The following is a 23,987-nucleotide window of genomic DNA, read 5'->3' on the forward strand; positions in this document are numbered from 1 at the left end:
GCTTGACCAACGCACCCGCGGTCTTTATGGATCTGATGAATCGCGTGTGTAAACCGTTCTTAGACCGTTTCGTCATTGTATTTATCGACGATGTCCTGATCTATTCCAGATCGAGGGCCGAACATGCGCAGCATTTGCGATTGGTTCTCGAGTTGCTTCAGGGAAACCAACTCTACGCCAAGTTCTCCAAGTGTGAGTTCTGGTTGGAGGAGGTTCAATTTCTGGGTCACATTGTGAATAATCGGGGTATACACGTTGATCCTGCAAAGATTGAGGCAGTCAAGGGATGGGTTACGCCAAAGAATCCGTCAGAAGTTCGCTCTTTTCTCGGATTAGCTGGTTACTACCGGCGATTCATCGAAGGGTTCTCAAAGATTGCTGTACCGCTTACCTCCCTTACTCATAAAGACAAGCCTTTTGTGTGGGGAACCGCGCAGGAGACTGCTTTCCAAACCCTCAAACACATGCTGTGCCATGCACCAGTTCTTACACTGCCGGACGGAAGCGATGACTTCGTTGTCTATTGTGATGCTTCAAACCTTGGACTTGGCTGTGTTCTCATGCAACGAGACAAGGTTATAGCTTACGCATCTCGACAGCTCAAAATCCACGAGAAGAACTATACAACCCATGACCTTGAGCTAGGCGCAGTTGTCTTTGCCTTAAAGATTTGGCGACACTACCTGTATGGTACAAAGTGTACGATCTTCACCGATCACAAGAGCCTACAACATATCTTTAACCAGAGAGAACTCAATATGCGTCAACGCCGATGGGTAGAACTTCTCAACGATTACGACTGTGAGATCCGTTATCACCCAGGCAAGGCGAATGTAGTTGCAGACGCCCTCAGCAGAAAGAATTACGTGATAGGTGTTCGAAACATCCAGGCTCAGCATAACCTCGAAGCTCTCATCCGCGAAGCACAACACACTTGCTTTAACGAGCGTACGTTGAAGAAAGAACGAATCTATCACGATGGAACTCAGCTCGTGAGCAAAGCCAACGGGATATTCTATTATCTGGACCGAATCTGGGTTCCGAGGAGGACAGATTTGCGAAAGATCATCATGAACGAAGCCCACAAATCCCGATATTCCATTCATCCCGGTGCGGACAAAATGTACCAGGACCTTCGCTACAAGTACTGGTGGCCTGGGATGAAAAGGGATATTGCTCTATATGTTGGTAGCTGTTTAACTTGTGCAAGAGTCAAGGCTGAACACCAAAGACCTTCAGGCTTACTCGAACAACCGCCGATACCCGTATGGAAGTGGGAAAGCATAGCTATGGATTTCATAACTAAGCTTCCGACCACGCCATCAGGTCACGACAGTATTTGGGTTATAGTCGACCGTCTAACCAAATCAGCCCACTTTCTGCCAATACAAGAAGACTATAAGGTGGCCAAGTTAGCTCAAATCTACACCGACGAGATCATTAAGAATCATGGTACGCCTCGAGACATCATTTCTGATCGCGATGCTCGGTTTACATCGAGATTGTGGGAAACTTTTCAAGCAGCTCTTGGTACGACGCTGAATTTGAGTACCGCATTCCACCCGCAAACCGACGGGCAGACTGAAAGAACGATTCGTACTATTGAAGACATGCTCCGTGCGTGTGTTATCGATTTTGGTGGTAGTTGGAGCAAACACCTACCGTTGGTCGAATTTTCGTACAATAATAGCTATCACTCCAGCATCGAAATGGCACCTTTCGAAGCCTTGTATGGTAGGAGATGTCGCTCGCCTATTGTATGGCACGAGGTCGGTCATTCACAATTGACTGGGCCCGAAATTCTGCAAGAAACGACTGACAAGATCCACCAGATAAGGGAAAACTTGGTGAAGGCCCGGGACAGACAAAAGATGTACGCCGATAAACGACGCAAGCCCCGCGAATTTGCAGTTGGCGACTACGTACTCCTAAAGGTATCACCTTGGAAGGGAGTAGTCCGATTCGGCAAAAGAGGGAAACTTGCGCCTCGATTTGTTGGACCTTTTAAGATTCTGGAAAGGATCGGTAAAGTTGCCTACAAACTCGAATTACCGGAGGAACTCAGCAATGTCCACCCGACTTTCCATATTTCAAACCTTCGAAAATGCGTAGCCGACCACGACGCAATAATACCACTCGACGATCTTCAGGTCAATGAGACGCTGCACTTCATGGAAAAGCCTGTCGAAATCATGGACCGACAGACCAAGCAACTCAGACGCTCTCGCATTCCTATTGTAAAAGTACGATGGGAAGGCAAACGAGGCGCGGAGTTCACTTGGGAACTCGAAAGTGACATGAAGGCCAAGTACCCGCAGTTGTTCAGATAGATCTGAAGCATCAAATTGGTAAAATCACACGGCGATGTACGGTTCTCGGCCTAATTTCGGGACGAAATTCCCTAAAGGAGGGGAGACTGTAACACCCCGTGTTTTCCCAAAAGTCAAAGTCAAAGTCAAGAGTTGACTGTTATTGGAATTAAAGATCAATAAAGATTAATTTTATTTTAGTTTCATTTTTGATTTTCATATTATGTGGAGTAAGTGTTGTATAATCAAACTAACCGGCCGATAATCGAACTGTGAATCAACGACCGACTGTGAATGATAGGAAGTAACAATGCAATAAAGCTAGTCAATCAATAATCAAGCTAATCAAATCAATCATCGAACTCAAGTGTGGATAATTTTAATGCTTTTATACGTGTGTGTGTGCCTTACGTGTTACTTGTGCATGTTACTTTTATGTTAAAGAGTGTGGTGAATCAACCAAATCAATCGAGACTCGAAGGATAATCAAACACAATCGAAACCGACTTTGAAAATAGGTTGTAAGGATGCTTGTATGTTAGATATAGTAGTTGGGACTGAAAGTAAATTGAATAGAAACTCTATCCTACTCTACTCCTCAATCTATCGAAATCGAAATATCAAAAATCGTCGCGAAACACTCAAAACCAGGCAAGCCGATCGGACAGGGCAATCTGATCGAACAGGCTAGCCGAACGAACAGGCTGTTCGATCGGGCAGCCGCTCGACCAGGGATGCTGTTCGATCAGCTAACCCCTTTCCACTTTTGGAAGCCTATAAATAGGGCTGTCCTTGTCAAGCTTTCCACTTTTGGAAAAGCTCTGACCGACCAGCCTTCTATTCTCGCCATTTCTCAGATTTCTCTCAAACCTGTAAGTATTTCACTCCAATCTTTGTACATTTTTGATCCTTGATCGATTCTCCATCTTTCTATCTTTCAAAATCTGAATTCCAACCGTGAAATCACAAAGATCTAAGCATTCTTGGGTGATGTCGTCATGGTGTTCTTGAAGAACACTAAGATTGACATCAATCCGACATGAATAGCTTGAATCTAACCGATTTCCACATAAACAACTTAAAATCTTCCAAAGATCTTAACATTTCACGGTGGAAAAGGATTGAAAGACGGGTTTTCACCAATCTTTCAACTCTTTTACACTCAAACCGGCGAAAACGAAGCTTGAACCGACCTATAAATCATTCTAAACAAACACATGGTTCAAGACTCGGACTTTACCACGAGATTACCGATTACAAGTTAAACGTTAAACTTAGGTCCTTGAACGCTCCCTGACCGAGCTTGGGTGATTCCAGCCGAGTCAGTGAGTAAAGTAAAGGCTGAGGTTTTCGTGGTTCAACTTGTGGTCAAACTATCTTTAAAACATCAATAAAATGACGGGAAATAACCAAGTGCTAGGTGATGGACTAACCAGGTCAGGGGCTGGCCGAACGGTTAGGCTATTCAAACGAACAGCCCAACCGAACGACTACGCCAGCCGATCGACTAGGCTAATCGATCGACTAGCATCTGGGCCCACAAACTCATGAGGTGTAGTATTGACAGGGTTCTGTTCGATCGATCGAACCACCCGATTGTAAACATTACTCATCGAATCATGAGATACTACACTTCAACGCTAAACCTCTTCGAAACATTGGAATGTCACCCGATCGAGCATGCCACCCGATCGAGTGACAATTTGCCAAGTGTGCAATGCTAACCGATCGGTTGGACCAACCGATCGAACGGACTGTTCGATCGGCCAACTTGAAAGGTAATGCTGCAAAAACTTCAAAAGCACAAACCATCATACACAAACACATCCTTCACACCAAAGGAAGGAACAATCCACTTGAAAGAACCAGCCGATCGAGCCAGCCGGCCGATCGAACGGGACGTTCGAACGAACTTTAACCCAATCGAACAGCCCACTCGATCGAACAGTCGTCCGATCGAATGGTCTATCCGATCCAGTTTCCACTGTTCACTTTTTCCGCATTACTCATTGTATTGTTATCGAACTATTCAGGCTAACCTATTCTCAGTGCTCCTTTCAATCCACAACCAACCACTGTGAGTATACTCGATCCCTTTTTGCTTTCAGCACTTTTGGGTGTTACATACGTAATCTATCAAATTCACAGACAACACAAACTATTTGAACGCTAACCTACTTGCATGTATTACTTGACTAAATGATTGCTGTTTATTATGTTTACACGTGGAGTGCTATCTGCCTGCTTTAGCAACGTAGTACTATAGTTTGGACTCAGCACCCGTTCACACGGGGGTTGCTAAGGACAATTACTTGCATGGATTACAGTGGTAATCATGTATTGCGAACTGTCTCGGACAGTCAACTCGAAGTCGTTGGTATCGATGGTCCCATGTTGATAATTTACATGCATCGTTTGCCCTTGTGTACGTGCTTGGTTATGCGTAAACTTTTCGAACTTTATATGCTATATCAAACTTGTGTACTCACCTTTACATTATATGTATTGACTTTTATTTTAACGTATGTGACAGGTGTTTAAGCTACTAGCGTGCTAGGGAAGCGAGGCAATAATAAGCTTCTAGGAGCCTGTGACCTTAGGACAGTGTCCACATACCTGCTCCAGGGCCATAGTTCTCTGTAGATCTTGTACTGGCACCTGTAGTCAGTAAGATCTACAGTTAGCCGTCTAGAAGTCTTAAAACAATATTTAATTCGGTCTGTAATAATTAAGAATCTGAGTTGTCGGAACAGTTCCCATATTGTTTAGTTGATTTCTATGATAACTTGTTATTATTTGGGACACGGTATGGGACGTGTTATGTAACTGAATTGTATGATAGTTGTTGTGGAAACTTCTGAACAATTTGTTTCGCTCAGTGCCGCGCCCCGATGATTCCGCCATCGGTTGGGGTGTGACAACGCAATTGAAGCTTCGGAGACCAACCTTCCTCGCCAAAAGGAAATAGAAGTGGATATTGTAATGGCATATAAGATTGATGAAGCTTACTAACTCTCTAAGGCATTCCGTCTTTTGAGTGAATGATTATGTCATAGTTGCTAGCAATGAAATCGTCACCGCATACTATTCCACCTAATGCGTCTGCAGATGGAGCACCATACCTTCTATACGTTACTACAAAAACCGAATGGAATAACAACTACCTTCTGTCGTTCTGCAGATGTCGCTAGCGTTTTTAAAGAGGCGAGCATACCCATTGTAGGTATTTAACATCTGCCTGAGCCTGCCAACAATACTATCTGAAAGGTTGTGTTGATCTGAGTTATTGAAGAATCGAAGTCTATTTGAAATCTCATTCTCTGTGTCGTATATGTACATTTGTAAAAAACGTGGTTTCTCATTGGGGGGGGGGGGTTATTGCACGGACCTCCCGGCCGTTGGAGTGATCCCACTCCACAAGCTAGTACCGTCCCAATACTGCCTGGCGGTGAATACCCTTGGCCCTGAGTTGATTCCGTTTCCTCTGGGAAGAGGTGTGTGGCTTGTGACCATCACTGGAGTCGAACCCGGGTCTCTTGGAAGATAAAGGGTGGGACTGGCCAACTGGGCTACCCCGGTTGGTTGTGGTTTCTCATTAGGTGGAGGGCACAAAGATCCGATCCAATGTGAAACTTGGCCTGAGATTTTAAAAACGTAAGGACCACGACCATCATTAATAGTGTCGTCAACCTCTGCCCCAAATGAGGTCATAGAAAATATATTGTTATATGCTCTAGTATTGTCCAGGAACCGAGGATCTTGGAAAAGTTGCTTAATATCAGTTGGTGGTTCAAGAGGAAAAGGCAACCTCACTGAGCCCAATTTACAGCACTGATTGTAGCAAGGATGATGAACATGTGGAGCATGTAAAACCCTCTCAGCAAACCAAAATAGAGCACTGCAGTGTTCAATAAGATAAGTGCAATATCCACAATCTGAATACTTTGGCAGCGGCCTCTCTTTTGACCCTGAAGTTTGAGAAATGATTGAACGCGGCCGTTGTGAAATCCTGTGGCGAGGAGGTGTGCTAGAAGTTTTACCTGTTCCATAAGAGGTAGCTATTCTCCACCTTTTACCAGACGTGTACGGCGACAACATATTTTTAAGCAAACAAAATGCGCATACACAAAAGTATGTAAAAATCAAGAATGTAAAAAAATAGTATACCAAAAATACAAATTTCATCAGATTGAAGGTAAAGCTACTAACACAATGAATTCGTAAGAACCTACAACAAAGAATGGACACAAAACTAATAAGCTCTTTACGGCAACCCTTTCGCCATTTAGGTAAAAAGACAACTACAAAATCACTGAAAATCCACCACCACCGGCAACCCTTTACCCACCATAATTCACCATGTCTACTTCAGAATGCACTTCAACTAAAACTAACTCAAATGGGTTAAAGGAATAAAAGTCACCTAAGTGTATTTTCAATTCATAAAACCTTTTGAATCATTTCACACACGTATACATATCTTGATTTGCTACATGTTTGATAACCGTTAGCATCTATTGTCATACCATCACGATCAAATGGATATTCAAAACAATAAACATGATTTAAAAAGTTAATTAACTCCGTTTTAGCAAAAAATCTGAAAGTCCATATCTTAAATTAGGTGGGTAATCAAAACATTTCTAATTTTATAAGAAAAAAACTAAGGAGCGGTGTTTCAAAAAAGCTAGTATGAGCATAAAAGAAGATCCTGATTTTAAATTTGGTAAAATACTGGTCATTAAGAATAGTATTTCAAGCCAAGAGGGTGGTAATTCCTAACCTGGAGTATAAATTTCAATCATTTACCAAGATTTAAAGTAACTTGATTTGACCCGTTACCAAACCAGCTCAACCCCGTATAAATCTAAATATAATTCTTGTAACTACAAAATTCTAAAAATCAAACTTAATTTTAGTGATTAAACGAAATTTGGATTACTTTATGAATTAGGCACTGTAATCAAAGTTTCAACATCTGCATTTAAAAAGGATAAGAGTCAACAATCTCCTCATTGGTTATCCTAGATATGTTATTATGATGCTACCATGTTCAATATCCGAAACCTCAACTTGTGTCAACTCCACACACACTCACACTGGATCCGAGTTTTTTCGGATGATATCACACCAATCATAAAGAACGTTGCAACATGTTATACACACACAAAAACAAAAATTACTCATTATAAAGAGTAAACTGTCATTTTGGTCCCTGTGGTTTGGTCACTTTTGCCACTTTAGTCCAAAACTCAAACTTTTTGCATCTGGATCCCTGTGGTTTTAGTTTTGTTGCCATTTTGGTCCAAAAATGAAATCATGTCATATTTGTCTTATAAAATCTTGCTATTTTGTCATTTTCCGCAAGTGCAAAATGATCATTTCTTTTTTATAAATAAATACCATATTTTATAAGACAAATATGACCTGATTTGCTCCTGAGGAAAATGGCAAAATTGCAGGATTTTATAAGACAAATATGACCTGGTTTCATTTTTGGACCAAAATGGCAATAAAACTGAAACCACAAGGACCCAGATGCAAAAAATTTAAGTTTTAGACTAAAGTGGCAAAAGTGACCAAACAACAAGGACCAAAATGGCAGTTTACTCCATTATAAATGAAACAAGATTTAACTCATACAATTTTACCGAATTATGAAAAGAAAACATTTATATAATTTACACAACCAATAAGAAGAGATAATACATTAACGTTTTAACACGAAGCGCGGTTGATTTAAATTCAATTCAAGTAAATTAAAATAGAAGGAAAACCGCCAAACCTCACAATCCCCATCAAACCTTCAAATCAGGACCATCCATTAACTTTCCTCATTTAACACATATCATCCAACGAATCACACAACCGCCACGTCACCAATCCTTGTAACAACCAACTCAACCAATAAAAAACCACCCTCATCCCCTATATAACAAACTCTCCAACAAATCATTCAAACCACCAAAAATCCCCAATTTCAAACCCTAACCCTAACTTTTTCAATCTCCAAATTCTCAACAAATTCAATGGCACCAAAGGCAGAGAAGAAGCCCGCCGAGAAGAAACCGGCAGAGGAGAAGAAAACACCGGCGGCTGAGAAAGCTCCGGCGGAGAAGAAGCCAAAGGCTGGAAAGAAGCTTCCGAAGGAAGCCGGAGCCGGTGCAACCGACAAGAAGAAGAAGAGGACGAAGAAGAGCGTTGAGACGTACAAGATCTACATCTTTAAGGTGTTGAAGCAGGTGCATCCAGACATCGGGATCTCGAGCAAAGCTATGGGGATCATGAACAGTTTTATCAACGATATTTTTGAGAAACTTGCTCAGGAGAGTTCCAGGCTTGCGAGGTACAACAAGAAGCCAACCATCACTTCGAGGGAGATTCAGACCGCCGTGAGACTCGTTCTTCCCGGTGAATTGGCGAAGCACGCCGTGTCTGAAGGAACCAAGGCCGTAACCAAGTTTACAAGCTCTTAATTGGTTTAGGTTTTGTTGTGGTGTTGATGTATGGTAGGGTTAGATCTTCATGTCTCGTGATGGTTTACCGTGTTAGTTGTGGTTATGACTTTATTTTCTTTTTTAATTTGGTGTTTTAGGGTTTGTAATTGATGTGATCGGTCTGGGATTGATCGTTTCAAAGTATGAATTCGAAGCATATATGATATGATATCTTTACTTTTGTCCAACTATGGAAGTTTGTTTTCTGTTATTGTTGTATTTATGTTGGTTAGTTTGTATTACAAAATTGTGACCGATATGAAGATGATTTGATTCTTAAAATTGGGATACCCTTTAGTCCTCTTTGACACAAAATGTGCATAACAAAGAGGCAACCGGAGTTCTGTTTTGCCACCACCTTAGTTGGAATCCATCTGAACCATACAAAGTCTTATGAGTCGAAGCAGTTTCACTGTATAAATACCCGATTGATTACCTGTCGAAAATCAAGAGTCCCTACCGCTTGAGTAGCTATGGTATCTTACCATACATTTGAAGTCATTAAGATCCGATAACTTGTCTTCTGAAAAATTGTGTTTCTAGGCAACTCCAATTCGAATCACAAGCTCCCTAATTGTCTTTTCTTTGATAAGGCAATTTTTGCAAGTTTCCAACTTAAATAAACTGGAATGGAATGGAATGGAAGCTACGTATCCAAACCGAATGTCTATCCAAAAACATGTTTTGTTTCGGTAACCAACGTTTAAACACTTCCTCAATATAAATACCACCTTCCAATAAATCATTTCCTATCCTAGAACTTGGATTGATAGATGTTGACCGTAACGAATTGTTGTGTATCTTTAAACATCACCACACTATTTAGTCAAGAATGCCAAATTTTATATGCATGAAGACTTCCCAGTCCCCCCTTCTCACCTTGATATTTAACTATATAAAATTGTTATACAAAAACCGTCATGGTATCGCCAAAATAATCTCTAGACTATTGGTACTGTGATGGAGCAAGAAGCGTCATGTAATGGAGAGATGCAAAACGTTGCATGGTGTTTTGTGATGGAGCAAGAAGCGTCATGTAATGGAGAGATGCAAAACGTTGCATGGTGTTTGGCTATGTCTACGACTGGAGGAAGGGGTTGGCGGCAATCTAACATGACTTGGTTAGGAGTTGTATACTTGGTGAAGAACTAATTATTTGCAGGTAATTTATTAGGTAAAAATGGTTGCTTCATGGTATCTAGTAATAGAATATCTGATCTTCCATGTATGTAAATTATCCCTTAAATGCTATCCTTTTGTAAGAATTTCAATACCAAGGCAAAGGTCTGAAATTGTTGTATGAAGCCAATGTTGCTTGTTAAAATGACAATCAAATCAGTTTTATATTTGTTCAAAATATGGTTTTATTGCTTAAATGAGGTGAGGAGATTGGGCTTTGTACACTTACTGTTGATGGATATTGGATATTTACTAGCGCTTAGAAAGATTTACCCTCATCAAAGTTATGCTCGGGGGGTAGTTTATCGTTTTACTATCTTTCCGGGTGGTCTTGGAGTCGGATTTCTTAGAGATCTCAATAGCGCTTTATTGTCCAAATGGTGGTAGTGCTTCAAGACTGAAGATCCCTGTGTATGGTCACATCGGTCCACTACAGCTGAGTAGGCAGTGGTTGATTTTCCTAACTAACAATTTTACTTGTTATACATTCCATATATCCAATCAAATTACAACCCTGGTATCAAAAACAAACTCCTGCCATATATGGCCAAAATGATAAAAACCGTCCTTGATCGCGTCTTTTTTGTGAGGAAGTCAGGAAAAAACATCAGTTTTGTAGACTACTGCCGACATTTATTTGGCTGTCATTGACAAATCTGGTTATGTTATAAGGCTTCTTCGATGGGAATTTTCGAGCCCACCAGACAATGCAATTATCTTAGGCAAGTGGTCAGTTGCGAATGTGCTCAATATGTCCAGAATTTTAAGATGTTTGTTATTAGCTTCTGGCTCATGATCAACCTCAAAAAATGTAAGTTGTTTGAGGTAGGTGTAAATGATAGTTGCATTAAAAAAAAATGGCTTCAATTCTACATTGCCAATCCGGGGAATTCCCCTTTATTTATTTGAGTTTATCCGTTGGGGCTAACATGAATTGCATAAAATTTAGGAAACCGGTGGTTGATGTTCTCGAAAATCACCTATGCTTGTGGAATGCTAGTTCTATTTCAATTAGAGGACATATTACACTGTTGAATTCAGTTGTTGACAGCCTTCTGATTTACTATTTTTCTTTCTTTAAAGCGCTAGTCCAAGTTATTCGAGTTGGAAAAAAAATCAAAGTTTGGTTGGTAATTGTTATATTAAGCAGGGGTCTTCCACGGTTTGGGTTTGGAGACTGTTCAGATCGCAAGGAATGGGTTCTCAGTCAAGCCAATTCGTATATTGGTGCTGGTTAAAGGAAAATCATGGGTTCTCGCCTCTCGGTCAAGCCAATTCGAATATTGTTAATCATCATCGTCGCTGCAATAACAATCAGTTGGTCCTGGATTGGAGCAAGTGGGAACCGCTGAAAATCAATGTCTTCGGGTGGCGTTCAGAGATGGATCGTATTCCTAGTGGCGGATGGATCTAGCCCAAATATTCAGGGGTATCCCAAAAAAAAAAAATGGATCAGGGGTATCCTTTTATAAAACCGAAAATAAAAATAAAAATTTTACACTACGTAGACGGAGTAGAGGGGTATTTTTACACTACGGAGACGGAGTTGAGGGGTAGCCCGTGCTACCCCTGCTTCTACACTACCTCCGCCCATGGTTCCAACATTGACGCCTTTAGCAAAAAGAAAATTTGGTCGGGTTTGTGGATAGCTACCCGATACAGCAGAGTACAGTGGTTAACATGGTTTGGGTGATCATCTGCCAGGGGTGCATATTATCCAATCTATGCATTTTCGGTGAAGGATTTGCTCGATTACCATAATCCTTCTTGCCGGTGCTTAAAGAGATCAAGGAACGAGGTGTTCTCAAATACACAACCAATAATTCACAAGATCATTGAAGACGTCAAATCTCTAGGCTTTCTTTGGATAATTTGGATAAAGAATAGATCTAGGGAGAACACTAGATAGAAATTTAGAGAGAGAACTTGGAAGATTTTTCTGCTTATCTTTCATTAATCAAAACAAGAGCCTTAATAGGCTTACAAAATGCAGGAAAGAAAATGCATGAATACGTGGATTACGACCCTCTTGTAAAAAGTAAAAACTGTCATGGTATAAGACGAAAATCTTGAGGATCCGTCCTTGACCACATAATGTTTGCAAGGAAGTAAAACTAACGCGGGTTCTTTACACTAACCATTTGGTTGGTGGTGTCCAATTTCTGCCGGGAAGTGTAAAACAAGTGTGATGTTATGGATTGAAGTTTTTCTTTAATGTTCTTGGTGCTTAAACAATACATTGACGTGATGCCAGCTTGACGTTGTCTAGGACTGAAGGGGTTGGGCAGTTGGCAGCAAACTAAAATGAAGTTGGTTGAGAGTTGTATAATTGATGGTGAAGAACTAAAGTCTTTGTGGGTAATTTTTGATGTAAACATGTCTAGAAGATATGTTACTCCATGTATATAAGCTATAAAACTCTATTCCTTTGAATGTTATAACTTTGTAAGAATTTCAATACCAAGGTAAAGGTCAGAAAAAGTGTTGTTTGAGGCCAAATTCCTCATGTCAATAATGTTAGTGTTACCTTTTGAATCTTTTTATTTCAATTTTAATATTTAAGTTTTGGTTTAGATACCAAATATTGCTATGGGTTTGCCTACATCACGTCCCTATCAATAGCTTTGTTATGGGTGAGATTTATTGGGTTCGGTTGGTTGGTATACCAAACTTAGACAATTAAGAAAGAAAGTTTGATGTAATGTTTAATGATTGAAAAATAGCTGCATTTAGCTTTGAATCTCGTTCGAGCTTTTTTCCGAGCCGAGCTCGAGTAGCTCGGCTCGTTTGCACCCCTAGTCGACATACTTTTCTAAAACACAACTCAAAACATTATAGATGCATTCATCAGTAACTAAAAATCATGTAAATAACCATTTTAAGAGTGATTTTTTCCTATCTAGTTTTTTTAACCAACGTTTTAAATCGAAAACTAAAATTTACAAGACAAAGCAATACCCCAAATAAAAAACAGCATGGGCATATCAGCCTCCAACAACCCAAAGTCCCAAACTAGAAACAAGCAAATGGGCTACTCCACTACAACATCCAATCCAGCAGCTTATAATGTTTCATGCTTGGATCTATGTCTGATCCAAATAAAAAGCTCTAACTTTGTTTCTTCTACCACCCTTGCAGACGACGTACTGTCAAAACCTCTTGGATATCTTTGTTACGAATGACCACACTGCTAAGTACAACTGTCACCCGTCTCAAACCACTCCTAACCAGAACCAACATCCATACATCACAGGCAAAACCACATGATCCGGCCGCTCCTCCTATTTTGTATAACACCAATTGCAGTTGGACACCCCTTGTTAACAGAAAGGTGGCAACTGGAGGAGTTCTAATTTGCCACCATCTCCACATAAAGCGGTAGACTTTAGAGTTTAGACGGACCCATCTGAACCATACCAAGTCTTTGAGATCCGTAACATAAGACTCATTCTTTGAAATCATTTTCCTAAGCAATTTCATTATATAAACACCTGATTGATCACCAACCAAGAGTCCTCGTCATTCGAGTAGCTATACACTTCAAGTCTTTCTATCTTTACCCGTCACCACCATTTTCCCAACAATGACAAATTGATTGCCCGAAGACACCCAACTCCTAAACCAACTTGATATTTGACTATACGGGATTGCAATACATTTCACATTCAATTAGATTATGACCCTCGTCTCGAAACTGGCATGGTATACACCCAAAATTAATAACATACCAAACATATTCTAATAATAAGTTATTAAAATAATATCAACTATAGCCTCTGTAGTATTTTTTTTTTTTTTTTTAAGTTTTGATTTAGTCCTTACACTATAAATAATATACATCTTTAACCTAATAGTTTTATTTTCGTTTTTTTCGAAGGACCAAATAACTGGTTTCTCGAAAACAGCATAACATCTTGTCACCACCACCATTTTTTCGTTTGTTCAGGCCGCTACACCATATCATAGGTACCACACCACCATTTTTCTTCTATTTATTATATTTTATTTTGTTTTTTGTTGTTTTACATACTTATATTGTGCAGGTTCATAGTGGTCCTTAATGTTTAGTTCGTACCAAGATTCCCTGCTGCAACACACGGTAGGGAAATCCTAGTATTTATTAAATCAATTCAATTAAACATGATGGGTAGTTGTTGATCTATTTAACCTATTTAATTAAACATATCAACTAGTCAACCTGCTTTAAACTAAAATAAATATATGTATTTCATGATGTAAACTCATCAATCTATTAACAGACTGTTTAATTCATTTATTACAACCCATTTAGAACTCACAGACCTTGGAAGCCCGTTTACAGTTTAAATATAACCTTGACTCGTTTACGTAAAACGGTTATACATATCGTATTTAGACTAAACAAGTTTATGTGCGCCTATCTAGGGTTTATATCGTTAACGAAAATAAACACATATGTCATATTTTAGTTCATTAATTCAACTCGTCAACTTGAAACTCATGTACATAAATTAGTAGCAGAAGCTCTCTATAATATCTGCTCTTCTATGAATATAAATATTATCCTTGAATGTTGTCATTTTCTGAAACTTTCAATACCAAGACTAAGGTCTGAAACTGTTGTTCGAAGCCAATGATGCAGATTTCAGAACAATTGTGAAACTAGTAACACAACACTGTTTGCAATTGAAGGAAACCAAAATAAAATTAACAATCACCAAACAGAATTAACAGATAAGCAAAACAAGGGGTTTCTTTAATTCATTAACCCCAGCACCAAAATAACACTATCCCTTTATGCCTTAACTTTTTAACAATTCAAATACCAGATTAAAAAAGGCCAGAAAGTCAGGTCCACATTTTCAGATCCCTAAATAAAACAATAACCAAACCAATCAACAAAATGAAAAATCAAAAACAGGTAAGCGAAACAAGCGGTTTCTTTCATTCATTCATTAACCTCAACATAAACATAACAAACACTATTACCAAACTACATTCATTCCCAATTTTAACTACAACTTAACCCAACCCAAATTATGCGGCCTTCTTGGGAGACTTTCCAGGTTTAACAGGCGACTTAGTCTCTTTGGCAGCAGCAGCACTCTTCTTTGGCAACAACACCGGGTTAATGTTTGGCAAAACACCACCATGAGCAATCGTAACTCCGGCCAACAGCTTCCCCAGCTCATCATCGTTCCTTATCGCCAACAAAACATGTCTCGGTGTTATCCTGTTCTTCTTGTTATCCCTAGCTGCATTTCCCGCCAATTCCAACACCTGTTTCCAACAAACAATTTCATTCAATACAAACCCTAATTTTTATTACAAAATCAATTGATAAATAATATTAATTTATATAACGTACTTCAGCTGCAAGGTATTCCAAGACGGCGGCGAGGTAAACCGGAGCACCGGTACCGACACGCTTTGCATACCGGCCGTGTTTGAGGTAACGGCCGATTCTGCCGACGGGAAACTGGAGACCGGCTTTGACGGAGCGGGTGACGGACTTCTTCCTTGGACCGCCAGCTTTGCGACCAGCAGCACCCTTCTTAGCTTTTCCGGTGGTTTCCATTTGGGATTTTGTTTTGTGTGTGTTTCTGTGTGTGGAAATGGTTTTTGGTGTTGGTTTCGGTGGACGGTGAGTTTGTTTATATACTGGTGATTAGGTGGTGAGGATTTGGGCGGATTGGAGTGGGTTGTTTTGGGCTGTTGGATTGAGGGGTGATCAACGGTTGTCATTTGGTTTTGGTGGATCCGTGTGATGTGTGACTGGCCAATGAGAGAGAGAAAGGAATTTTTTAAATTTTTTGAAGTTTTTTGGGTTTTTTGGTCTTTCCCGCCTGATGTTTTTTTGGTATATTTTGAATATCTTAGAAATGAAAATATGTTCATTCGGGTTGATTTAGTGATTACCGTTAATATTTTTACAAAATAGTATTGTTTTTAACAACTAAGATTAAATACATTCAAAATGTTATCAAATTCAAAAACATACATTCGCATTATATATTTTTCGAGGGTCATGGATCATGTTGTCAACTACCACTTGAAATTTTGTAGATAAGCTCGTTGTATGCTTCAAATAATATATATGTTATATAGGTTTGTTAATTGATTAAAAATCACCGAAAGAACATTAAATCACCGAGCAGTTTGACTTCTGCTTTAACTTTTGATTCTGACCCGATTTAGCAAAGTTATCTACTAAATTTAAGTTGTATTATGATCACATTGTAATGTAGGATAACCCTCTGAGGTTATACTATTCGATTATAATCAGATTCTGAGTTTTTACACAGGTTCTTAAATTATGCCTATTTATGACCAAATTGCCCTTTATGCATAAAACTTGGTTTTAATCAATGATGAACTTGCAAAACGAATCACCTACCGATATGTTATTGTAATTAACATATTTTGGTATATTAAACCTATTCATGTACTCTTAAAGAACAAAATTCAACATATAGATTCAAGAACAAACCCCAAATTCAAGATCTCTAAATATTGTTTGTAGAACATCTTCAAAATATGAACATCCTTAAATGAACTTGAACATTTTCAAAACATGAACACCATCAAACGAAGAACATGAACATATAGAGAGTATGAATTATGGTACACGAACATCTTCATCATATCTTCACCATGAACATTTTCAAATTCCATCTTCAAGCATCATCTCCAATCTTTATCATGAAAATCATCATCATCTCATGCAACCTAAATCAAGAACAACCACCACCAATATCATCCCTGATTCAACCACCACCACCATCATCTCATCCACCCCCTAACACTGTTTTCGCCCCCTCTTTGCTCGTATTCAACATCATATCGTGACTCTTTATCTCGTTGAACCATTTCTCTCTCTAAAATATTAAGGTGGAAGGGTGGCTAAGGTTTGGAGATTGGATGGGGGTGGAAGGGTGGCTAGGGTTTTGGCTTGACTATTGCTCAAATTGTTGTTGTTTGAAGATGATGATTGATGAAGGTTGTTTGGAGATGATGATGATGATGATGATGATGATAATGATGATGAGAGTTCAACTGAGATGCAGATAGATAAAGAGAATCGGGGTGAAACTAGGGGAAAAAATGGGGCTTAAGGTTATATCACAGAGGGTAAAAAGGTATTTCACATGAAACTAACGATTAAACTAAAAGGAAGGACTCAAATCGTAGCGAATTTCATAGGGCATGGACTCAGGCAGCGAAAATTGCTTTGGGGACGTGACCTGATAGCGCCCCTAAACCCAGGGACACAAATTGCGTTTTACTCTTAGAGGAATTATTAAATTATTTTGTTGTTTTCCCGATTTGACGCCATTAAACACCAATAAATTCACAAAAAAATCTCAATAACACCATTTGTTTTTGTTTAAAACACTTAAGGAAGCAAAGGAGGTGCCAGTGTTTCATGGATCATAACATCATACTTTAATTCAATAAGGAAGGGTTGATGTCACACCACGATATTCACAGCTCAGCCCGGTGGGCTCGCTGGGGAGTATCGTGACGTAAGATTTGTATCGTCACTGTCAAACATACACAGAATAGCACAGCGGAAGAAGAATATAAAATATTATTACAAACTCAATTGTTTGAAAATACCAAAATAATAAGTACAGACGAGCTTGTAACAATCCACATGCGGATCATTAAATACAAAAGAAGAATATCTGACTACAGGCTTATGCGAAGGAGTTGCAAATTCCTCGTCTAACAAATTCAAGCAGCTTCCAGCCTATTTACGTATTTGCACCTGTCACTTAGTCTTTGAAATACGTCAGTTTTCACTGGTAAATACAATCAACTGACACATTTTGAAATCATTTTCAAAAATTTATTTAGGTGCACAAGGCACGAAAAATCTTTTATAACTTGGGACAAACGATATCTCATGTTATCAGTTTTACATAACTTGACAATACATATAGGGCCCAGAAACCATGCCGATTCATGATTAACCGACACACCACTCGTTCCCTTATTGGGAAACCCATATTGGGTATAAAATTATAACTCATTCCCTTATTTGGGAACACCGATATTGGGCAAAACCCGTATTGGGTAATAAAATTATTTAATGAACCATATCACATCTGTCAGGTGTATGCCTACACCCCGTGCTTAGGTCGTGGCCACTTACAATTAAATGAGTCAAGGATATCCAGGACACGGTCGTGTTAACCTCCAATGTTTAAGTAAAACAATACGAATTAAAACAGGTTATTTGAATTTCCCGACACATTGGTCTTCGAATCCAATACCCGACCATGCGGTAAAATATTTTACCGTATCCAAAACCCGTATAAGGGAAAATAGGTTAAGAGTATTTACATGAGCTAGCACTCATCTTATAATGCAAGATTTATAACAACTCAGCCGTATTCAATTAAGTAAGCATAGGTACAATTTATCGGAAGGCTCTAGTCTATAGTGATTGTATAAATAACCAATTAGAATGCTAACAAGTCATATTTAAGTCATAGACTTAGTCCGACAAGCTTAAAGTATTAAAAACGGTACGATACGCTTGATTAAGCGATGACCGGAATAGAACGTAATTTAGACCCAACAAGTACTAAGACTTGTATAATATGGGTAAACAATTAACATTCTGGATTTTGAGATAAAAATGATAAGGTTAAACCCGTTTCAGTAAACTTACGTAAACTAGTTACGTAAGTCTAACCGTACGCGTATAAGCGACAACGAGTAACCAGATGAGTCTTGAACAAGTTCCATTTAAACAAGTTAAAATATCAGTAGGATATCAACTTGTATGTCCGTTAAGGTTTTAAAATCAAACTATGCCTCATAAGGGCATTTTGGTCATTTTACGACGTATAAAAGGAACTTGCATATAATATGATGTTACGACCATAAACATTCTGTGAAAACACTTTATTTATGATATAATATCAGTAGGATATCAAACATATGTGTGTTTTATAAGTTAAGACCAAACTATGCACCGTAGGGGCATTTTGGTCATTTCACACATAGTTTAAAAAACTGATTTGGGAATCTGAGTTTATATCATGTACCTACTGTCAAAATGTTTTAAATAAGTTATAATTTCAGTAGATAACAAGTCTTGGTTGGTAAATATGGTTTAAAACCATACTACGCGTCGAAAAGGCGTTAAAGTCGTTAAATGGTGATATTTGCGATCTTTTAGGAAAACTGATGTTATGATCAGGTTTATATGACCAAAATATATTAATTACTATAACATATCAGTAGTCAAAATGTTTTGTATGAAAATTATGCTTTAAAACCATTTTATGTGTTATAAGGGCATTATCGTCATTTATGAACATAATTCAAGAACTTATGCTTAAACTCAGTTTATAATCTGGTTCGATATCCCAAAATATCCTAATTATGTTATTACATCGGTAGGTGATGAGTTTGGTATGAGAAATTATGCTTAAAACCGATCTATGCGCCTAAAGGGCATTTTGGTCACTTTAAAGCATAATTTACGAAATTATCCGCAAACTCAGTTTATGATCAGATTCGTAACATCAAAATATGTTAAAAATGTTAACATATCAGTACCTAAATCATTTGCAAGCTTATTGGTGTTTAAAACCTTATTTTTGCTTAAAGTGGCATAATGGTCAAAGTATGGCATAATAACGGAACATGCGCGAAAACTTAGTTTACTAGTATGATCGTGTAATATAACCTTAGAGGGTTATGCTACAGTATATTACGATCGTAACAGAACCTTTAAACAGTAGTAAACTAATCTAATTCTGTTTATAATCGAAAGTTAATGCAGAAGTCAAACTTCGTGACTTTCGGTTGCGAACCGACCCTAAAACTGGAATTGACGAGCCGAACATGTGACGTGATGTCGTGGTCACAATTAAATTTAATCAAAATACAACTAAGTAGATAGCGGTAAGTGGGTATCGAACACAGGGAGTTTGTGGAATATGTGTTATTTAGAAGATTATCTAACTTGATTAAAATTAAACTAATGTGCAAGTAAAGTAAAATTCAAGAGTTGGTTTGATTGGATTGGTTCTTTTAAAACTACGATTACTAATTAATTTGCAAAATGAGAATTGAGTTTGTAAACAATTTAGAGACAAATGACTATCTTGAGTTTCCGGTTTGCTTCGACTTTTGTGCTAACATTCAACTAGAAAGAACTACATAGACATAGTTCGTGTATGACCAATTGCAGTGATGAAAGGGAACTAAGTACTCAGATTCCTAGAACGTGAGGTTGTTACCCGATGATCAATTAACCCTTACCCAAGCCTAACTATACCCATGATATCTCGATTGCCAACGGCACCAAGAACGTATTGTTTCTAATTAGTTTAGCATAAAAATCAATACTTTACTAACAATCAATCATGCACCATAGCAAACAATTCAAAGAGAAAGGAGTTGTTATTCTAGAAATATAAAATAAAAGCACAAGTCTTACACAACCTTCAACCCAAGATAATCATAGAATGTTTAGCCACACATGGCTTGAAGTGACATCATAATGCAAAAATAGAAGGTAATGTTGTTCAACAAAATCACCAACAAAACTAGATGAAAGATAGATGATAAGATATGTTTTTCACTTCCAAGTGCCTCAAATATACTCCCCCAACTCCCGTAACCGAATACCCATGATAAGATCCCATAAATCCTCATGAAATGGCCAATAAATGTGTAAGTTACATTTTGAGATCAGTCGGAGGCGTAACCTACGGCTCCCAGCCGTAGGTTACGGCTGTCAGCAGCTCCAAGGTCAACATAGGGTGCCGTAACCTACGGCCCTCAGCCGTAGGTTACGGCTCTGAGTGGTTCTTTACGGCAAGGAGCTCCTGTCTTACGGCGATGAAATTTGGACATGTTGGAGCCGTAACCTACGGCCAGAGCCATAGGTTACGGTGCTGTATGTTATGTTTTTTCTTGTTTCTTTCATTACAAGTGGAATCAATAATTCTTGTTTCCACCATCATCTAGCATCCATCCAAGCTCCATAATATACATCTTTTATGCACTTTAACACCTGCAAAATCAAACATAGAGTGGTTACCAAGTTCAAGCAATTAACTGAATAAAGCATGGAATGTGTGTACATTTAGACCTTTTAAGGGTTGTCCTACGGACCACCCGTCACATCCCCACACTTACCCGTTGCTTGTCCCAAGCAACTCATTCACAAACTATTTTCAACCCTCAAGCAATCAATCATGTAAACCAAGCTAAAGTGTCGTCCTTTTACTAACTTTCAATCATTCCACAAGGCACACCCCTCACAAGAACTCTCGGTGACAAGATAAATTTGCAGGTTATGCTAAATCACTCAATACGTGTGTGTGTGTGTGCGACAATAAGCTTGTATAAGAATCAAGTTTTCTCCTAACAAATATCTTGCATGCTTATGAATCAAAGGGACTTACGGATTGTAACGGGGCTGGGTGCAAGGGTAGGAAAATGGTGGAATACATATGAAAGAGCTAATTGATTTGACCCGATTTTATTTCCCCTACTAAACAACGCAAACAACTATATACAAAACATCATCAACTTCTAACTATCATTGAAACTAAACACTTTTTCTTTTTTTTTTCATATTTTTCTCTTTCTCTTTTTTTTTTCATAACACATCAAACTCAACAATATATACAAGAACATCAATACTACATACTAAATCTCCTAAACCGGGTCATCTCAAAAGGTAAAATTTTGTAGGAAGTAGGTTTGGGTCACAACCGAATGGTATAAGGCTCAAACATGGCTTTCTAAAGACCAAACCCCACCCCTCACAATACCAAGCTTATATATGTAATGTGTGAGGTCCAACCCACCAATCCCGCACTTTCACACATCTAGACGAGGCTTCCTAAAAGTCCCTTATCATTTCCAAAAGCATGCTAACTCTAGGATTTAACAAGTATTCACACACAAGTTCTATTAACACACTACACACACCGCCACTCAAACAAAGAAATATCAATAACACTCATATGTGGCTCAATTCTCACCAAGAAAAGACTAGGAATGGGTGTCGGTGTGTCAAATGGAACAATATCAAGTGTTCAAATTTCGACAATTTTTCGCTTGATTTCACAATTTTTAAAATTCTCAAAAATTTCCCCCCATCCCCACATTTGGGATACATTGTCCCAATGTATGGTTTTGAGGGGAAGATCGCTTTTACCCAAAAACATTAGCTTTCGCTAATATTCTCAAATCCCAAATTTCTTTTTGTATTATTTTTTTTTTATTATTTTTTTAAACACACCACCAACTAGCCCAACCCCAAAACATAACATCAAACTAATACACCCCCCAAACCTCCCAACCATAAACAAAAGCAAACAACCAACTACCAAAATTTCAAAGCTAAAGAACATAACAAGACTAAGGAAAGAGTACATTGACCTGGTGAAGTTTGACACAACCGATGTTGTAGATAATCCGACTTCCTATCACCACCTTCACACAAATATCCGTACATCTTCCCCACACTTGAATGTCGCCATGGCCCTGAAACATAGAAAGATAAAAATAGCAAGATCAATATAAAACCCCGGGTTGCCTCCCGAGCAGCGCTAAGTTTCAAGTCTTCAGCCAGACCGTGCCACCCCCATTTAAGGTGGCTCAAAGAACCGGTTCCTGCCATCTCCATCACTTCCTTGTGCCATTGAGCAAAATGCATCCATCTTGTTTTGACTCGGTGGGTAATCAAATACGCTCTTGCTTGAACCCATATGCTCTTCTTCATGATCCGGTGGGTGATTTCTTCTCATTCTTTGGAACACCTTTTCACTAAACCCGCTATCATCCGCCTCAACAAACTCGTAACTAATCATCTTCGTCTGAACACTAAATGACAACTTACGGTTCTTTTCGGTCATGTTAATGATTCCTTCTCTACAATCAGTTTGAGCATTTGTCGTATAGAGAAACGGTCGACCCAAAATCACCCTTTGTTGTGACGCCGTTGTGGTAGTAGCATAATCTAAAACCAGAAAATCCGTTGGGTATTCGAATTCTCCCAACCGAATCATAACATTCTTAACCATTCCCCGTGGACGCCTCCAACTTTCATCCGCCAAGCTCACCATGGTGTCTATATCTTCAAGCGGACCAAAGTCGTACATATCGTATAGATCGCCTGGTAGCACACTCATGCTTGCCCCGTAGTCCAACAATGCGTGAGGGATTTTTAATTTTCCCACACGAATATGCACGATTGGTGCTCCATGCTCTCTGTCCGTTTCAACCTCGGCATCCTTTTCCAAACCTGCATTCACTTGACAAGAAGATGTTAAAAATGTTTCATTGAATTCTCTATTATGAACGATACTTACCACATTGATGTTAACACTTTTAATGTTTTTGGGATTTATCACCGTGTCACTTGGTAGCTGGCCTTTTGCTTTCTTCAAAATTGCCACTTCACTCGCAAGTTGACCCATTTGAGTAGTCAGAGTTTGAATAGCTTTATCACGGGCCTCGTCCTTTTGCATCCGAACTTCATCACGTTGATTCATTCGTTGCATTTCGACTTGCATCGCCTTCAACATTTCCATTACTTCGTTTCCACCCGAAGAGCTTTGACCCGTTTGATATTGCCTTTGAAATCCTTGGTTTCCTTGGAAATTCGGGTTAACTTGATTTGAAGGGTTCCCATACCGAAAGTTTGGGTGGTTCCTCAACCCGGGGTGGTAAGTGTTAGAATTCATATTGTTGTAATTTCTACCACCCCCTCCTTGACCTTGCACAACATGAACCTCTTCGTATTGCCCATCCACCATTCCTTGGCAGTTTTCAGCCGCATGACCTATTTCATTACACAATGCACAAACATCATAAATTTGATTAGTAGTTTGAACATTACCATCGTCAACTGCATGAACTTGCGATCTCGTGACAGCCGGTCGTGCTCTCCTTGATGCTTGAGCTTTCCTCTTTGAGGTAATGGCCATTTGTTCCAAGAACTCCCAATCCTTATCTTCATAATTTGTGCCAAAAGTCCCAT

The 23,987-nt window shown here is 38.9% G+C and overlaps 2 protein-coding genes across 2 annotated transcripts; one reads left to right on the forward strand and one right to left on the reverse strand.

The window, feature by feature from the left end:
* Positions 1-8,256: 8,256 nt before the first annotated feature.
* Positions 8,257-8,994, forward strand: LOC110865243 (histone H2B). Its single transcript, XM_022114479.2, has one exon. It carries the CDS (start codon positions 8,339-8,341, stop codon positions 8,783-8,785), a length of 447 nt encoding a protein of 148 aa, XP_021970171.1. The 5' UTR covers positions 8,257-8,338; the 3' UTR covers positions 8,786-8,994.
* Positions 8,995-14,886: 5,892 nt separating this feature from the next.
* LOC110865242 (histone H2A) lies at positions 14,887-15,598 on the reverse strand. Its single transcript, XM_022114478.2, has 2 exons — positions 15,333-15,598; positions 14,887-15,244 (listed from the first exon to the last, which is right to left on the reverse strand). The coding sequence occupies exons 1-2, from the start codon at positions 15,540-15,542 to the stop codon at positions 15,002-15,004; spliced, it is 453 nt and encodes a 150-aa protein (XP_021970170.1). The 5' UTR covers positions 15,543-15,598; the 3' UTR covers positions 14,887-15,001.
* Between the last annotated feature and the right edge of the window lie 8,389 nt (positions 15,599-23,987).

Source organism: Helianthus annuus, chromosome 6, assembly GCF_002127325.2.
Source record: "Helianthus annuus cultivar XRQ/B chromosome 6, HanXRQr2.0-SUNRISE, whole genome shotgun sequence".
NCBI classification, from domain to species: Eukaryota; Viridiplantae; Streptophyta; class Magnoliopsida; order Asterales; family Asteraceae; genus Helianthus; species Helianthus annuus.

Excerpts from the sequence above, each read along its gene's own strand:
- LOC110865242 (XM_022114478.2), bottom strand. The coding sequence starts at position 15,542 with ATGGAAACCACCGGAAAAGCTAAGAAGGGTGCTGCTGGTCGCAAAGCT. Across the intron at positions 15,245-15,332 it reads TGGAATACCTTGCAGCTGAA|GTGTTGGAATTGGCGGGAAA; the intron begins GTACGTTATATA and ends TGTTGGAAACAG.
- LOC110865243 (XM_022114479.2), top strand. The coding sequence starts at position 8,339 with ATGGCACCAAAGGCAGAGAAGAAGCCCGCCGAGAAGAAACCGGCAGAG.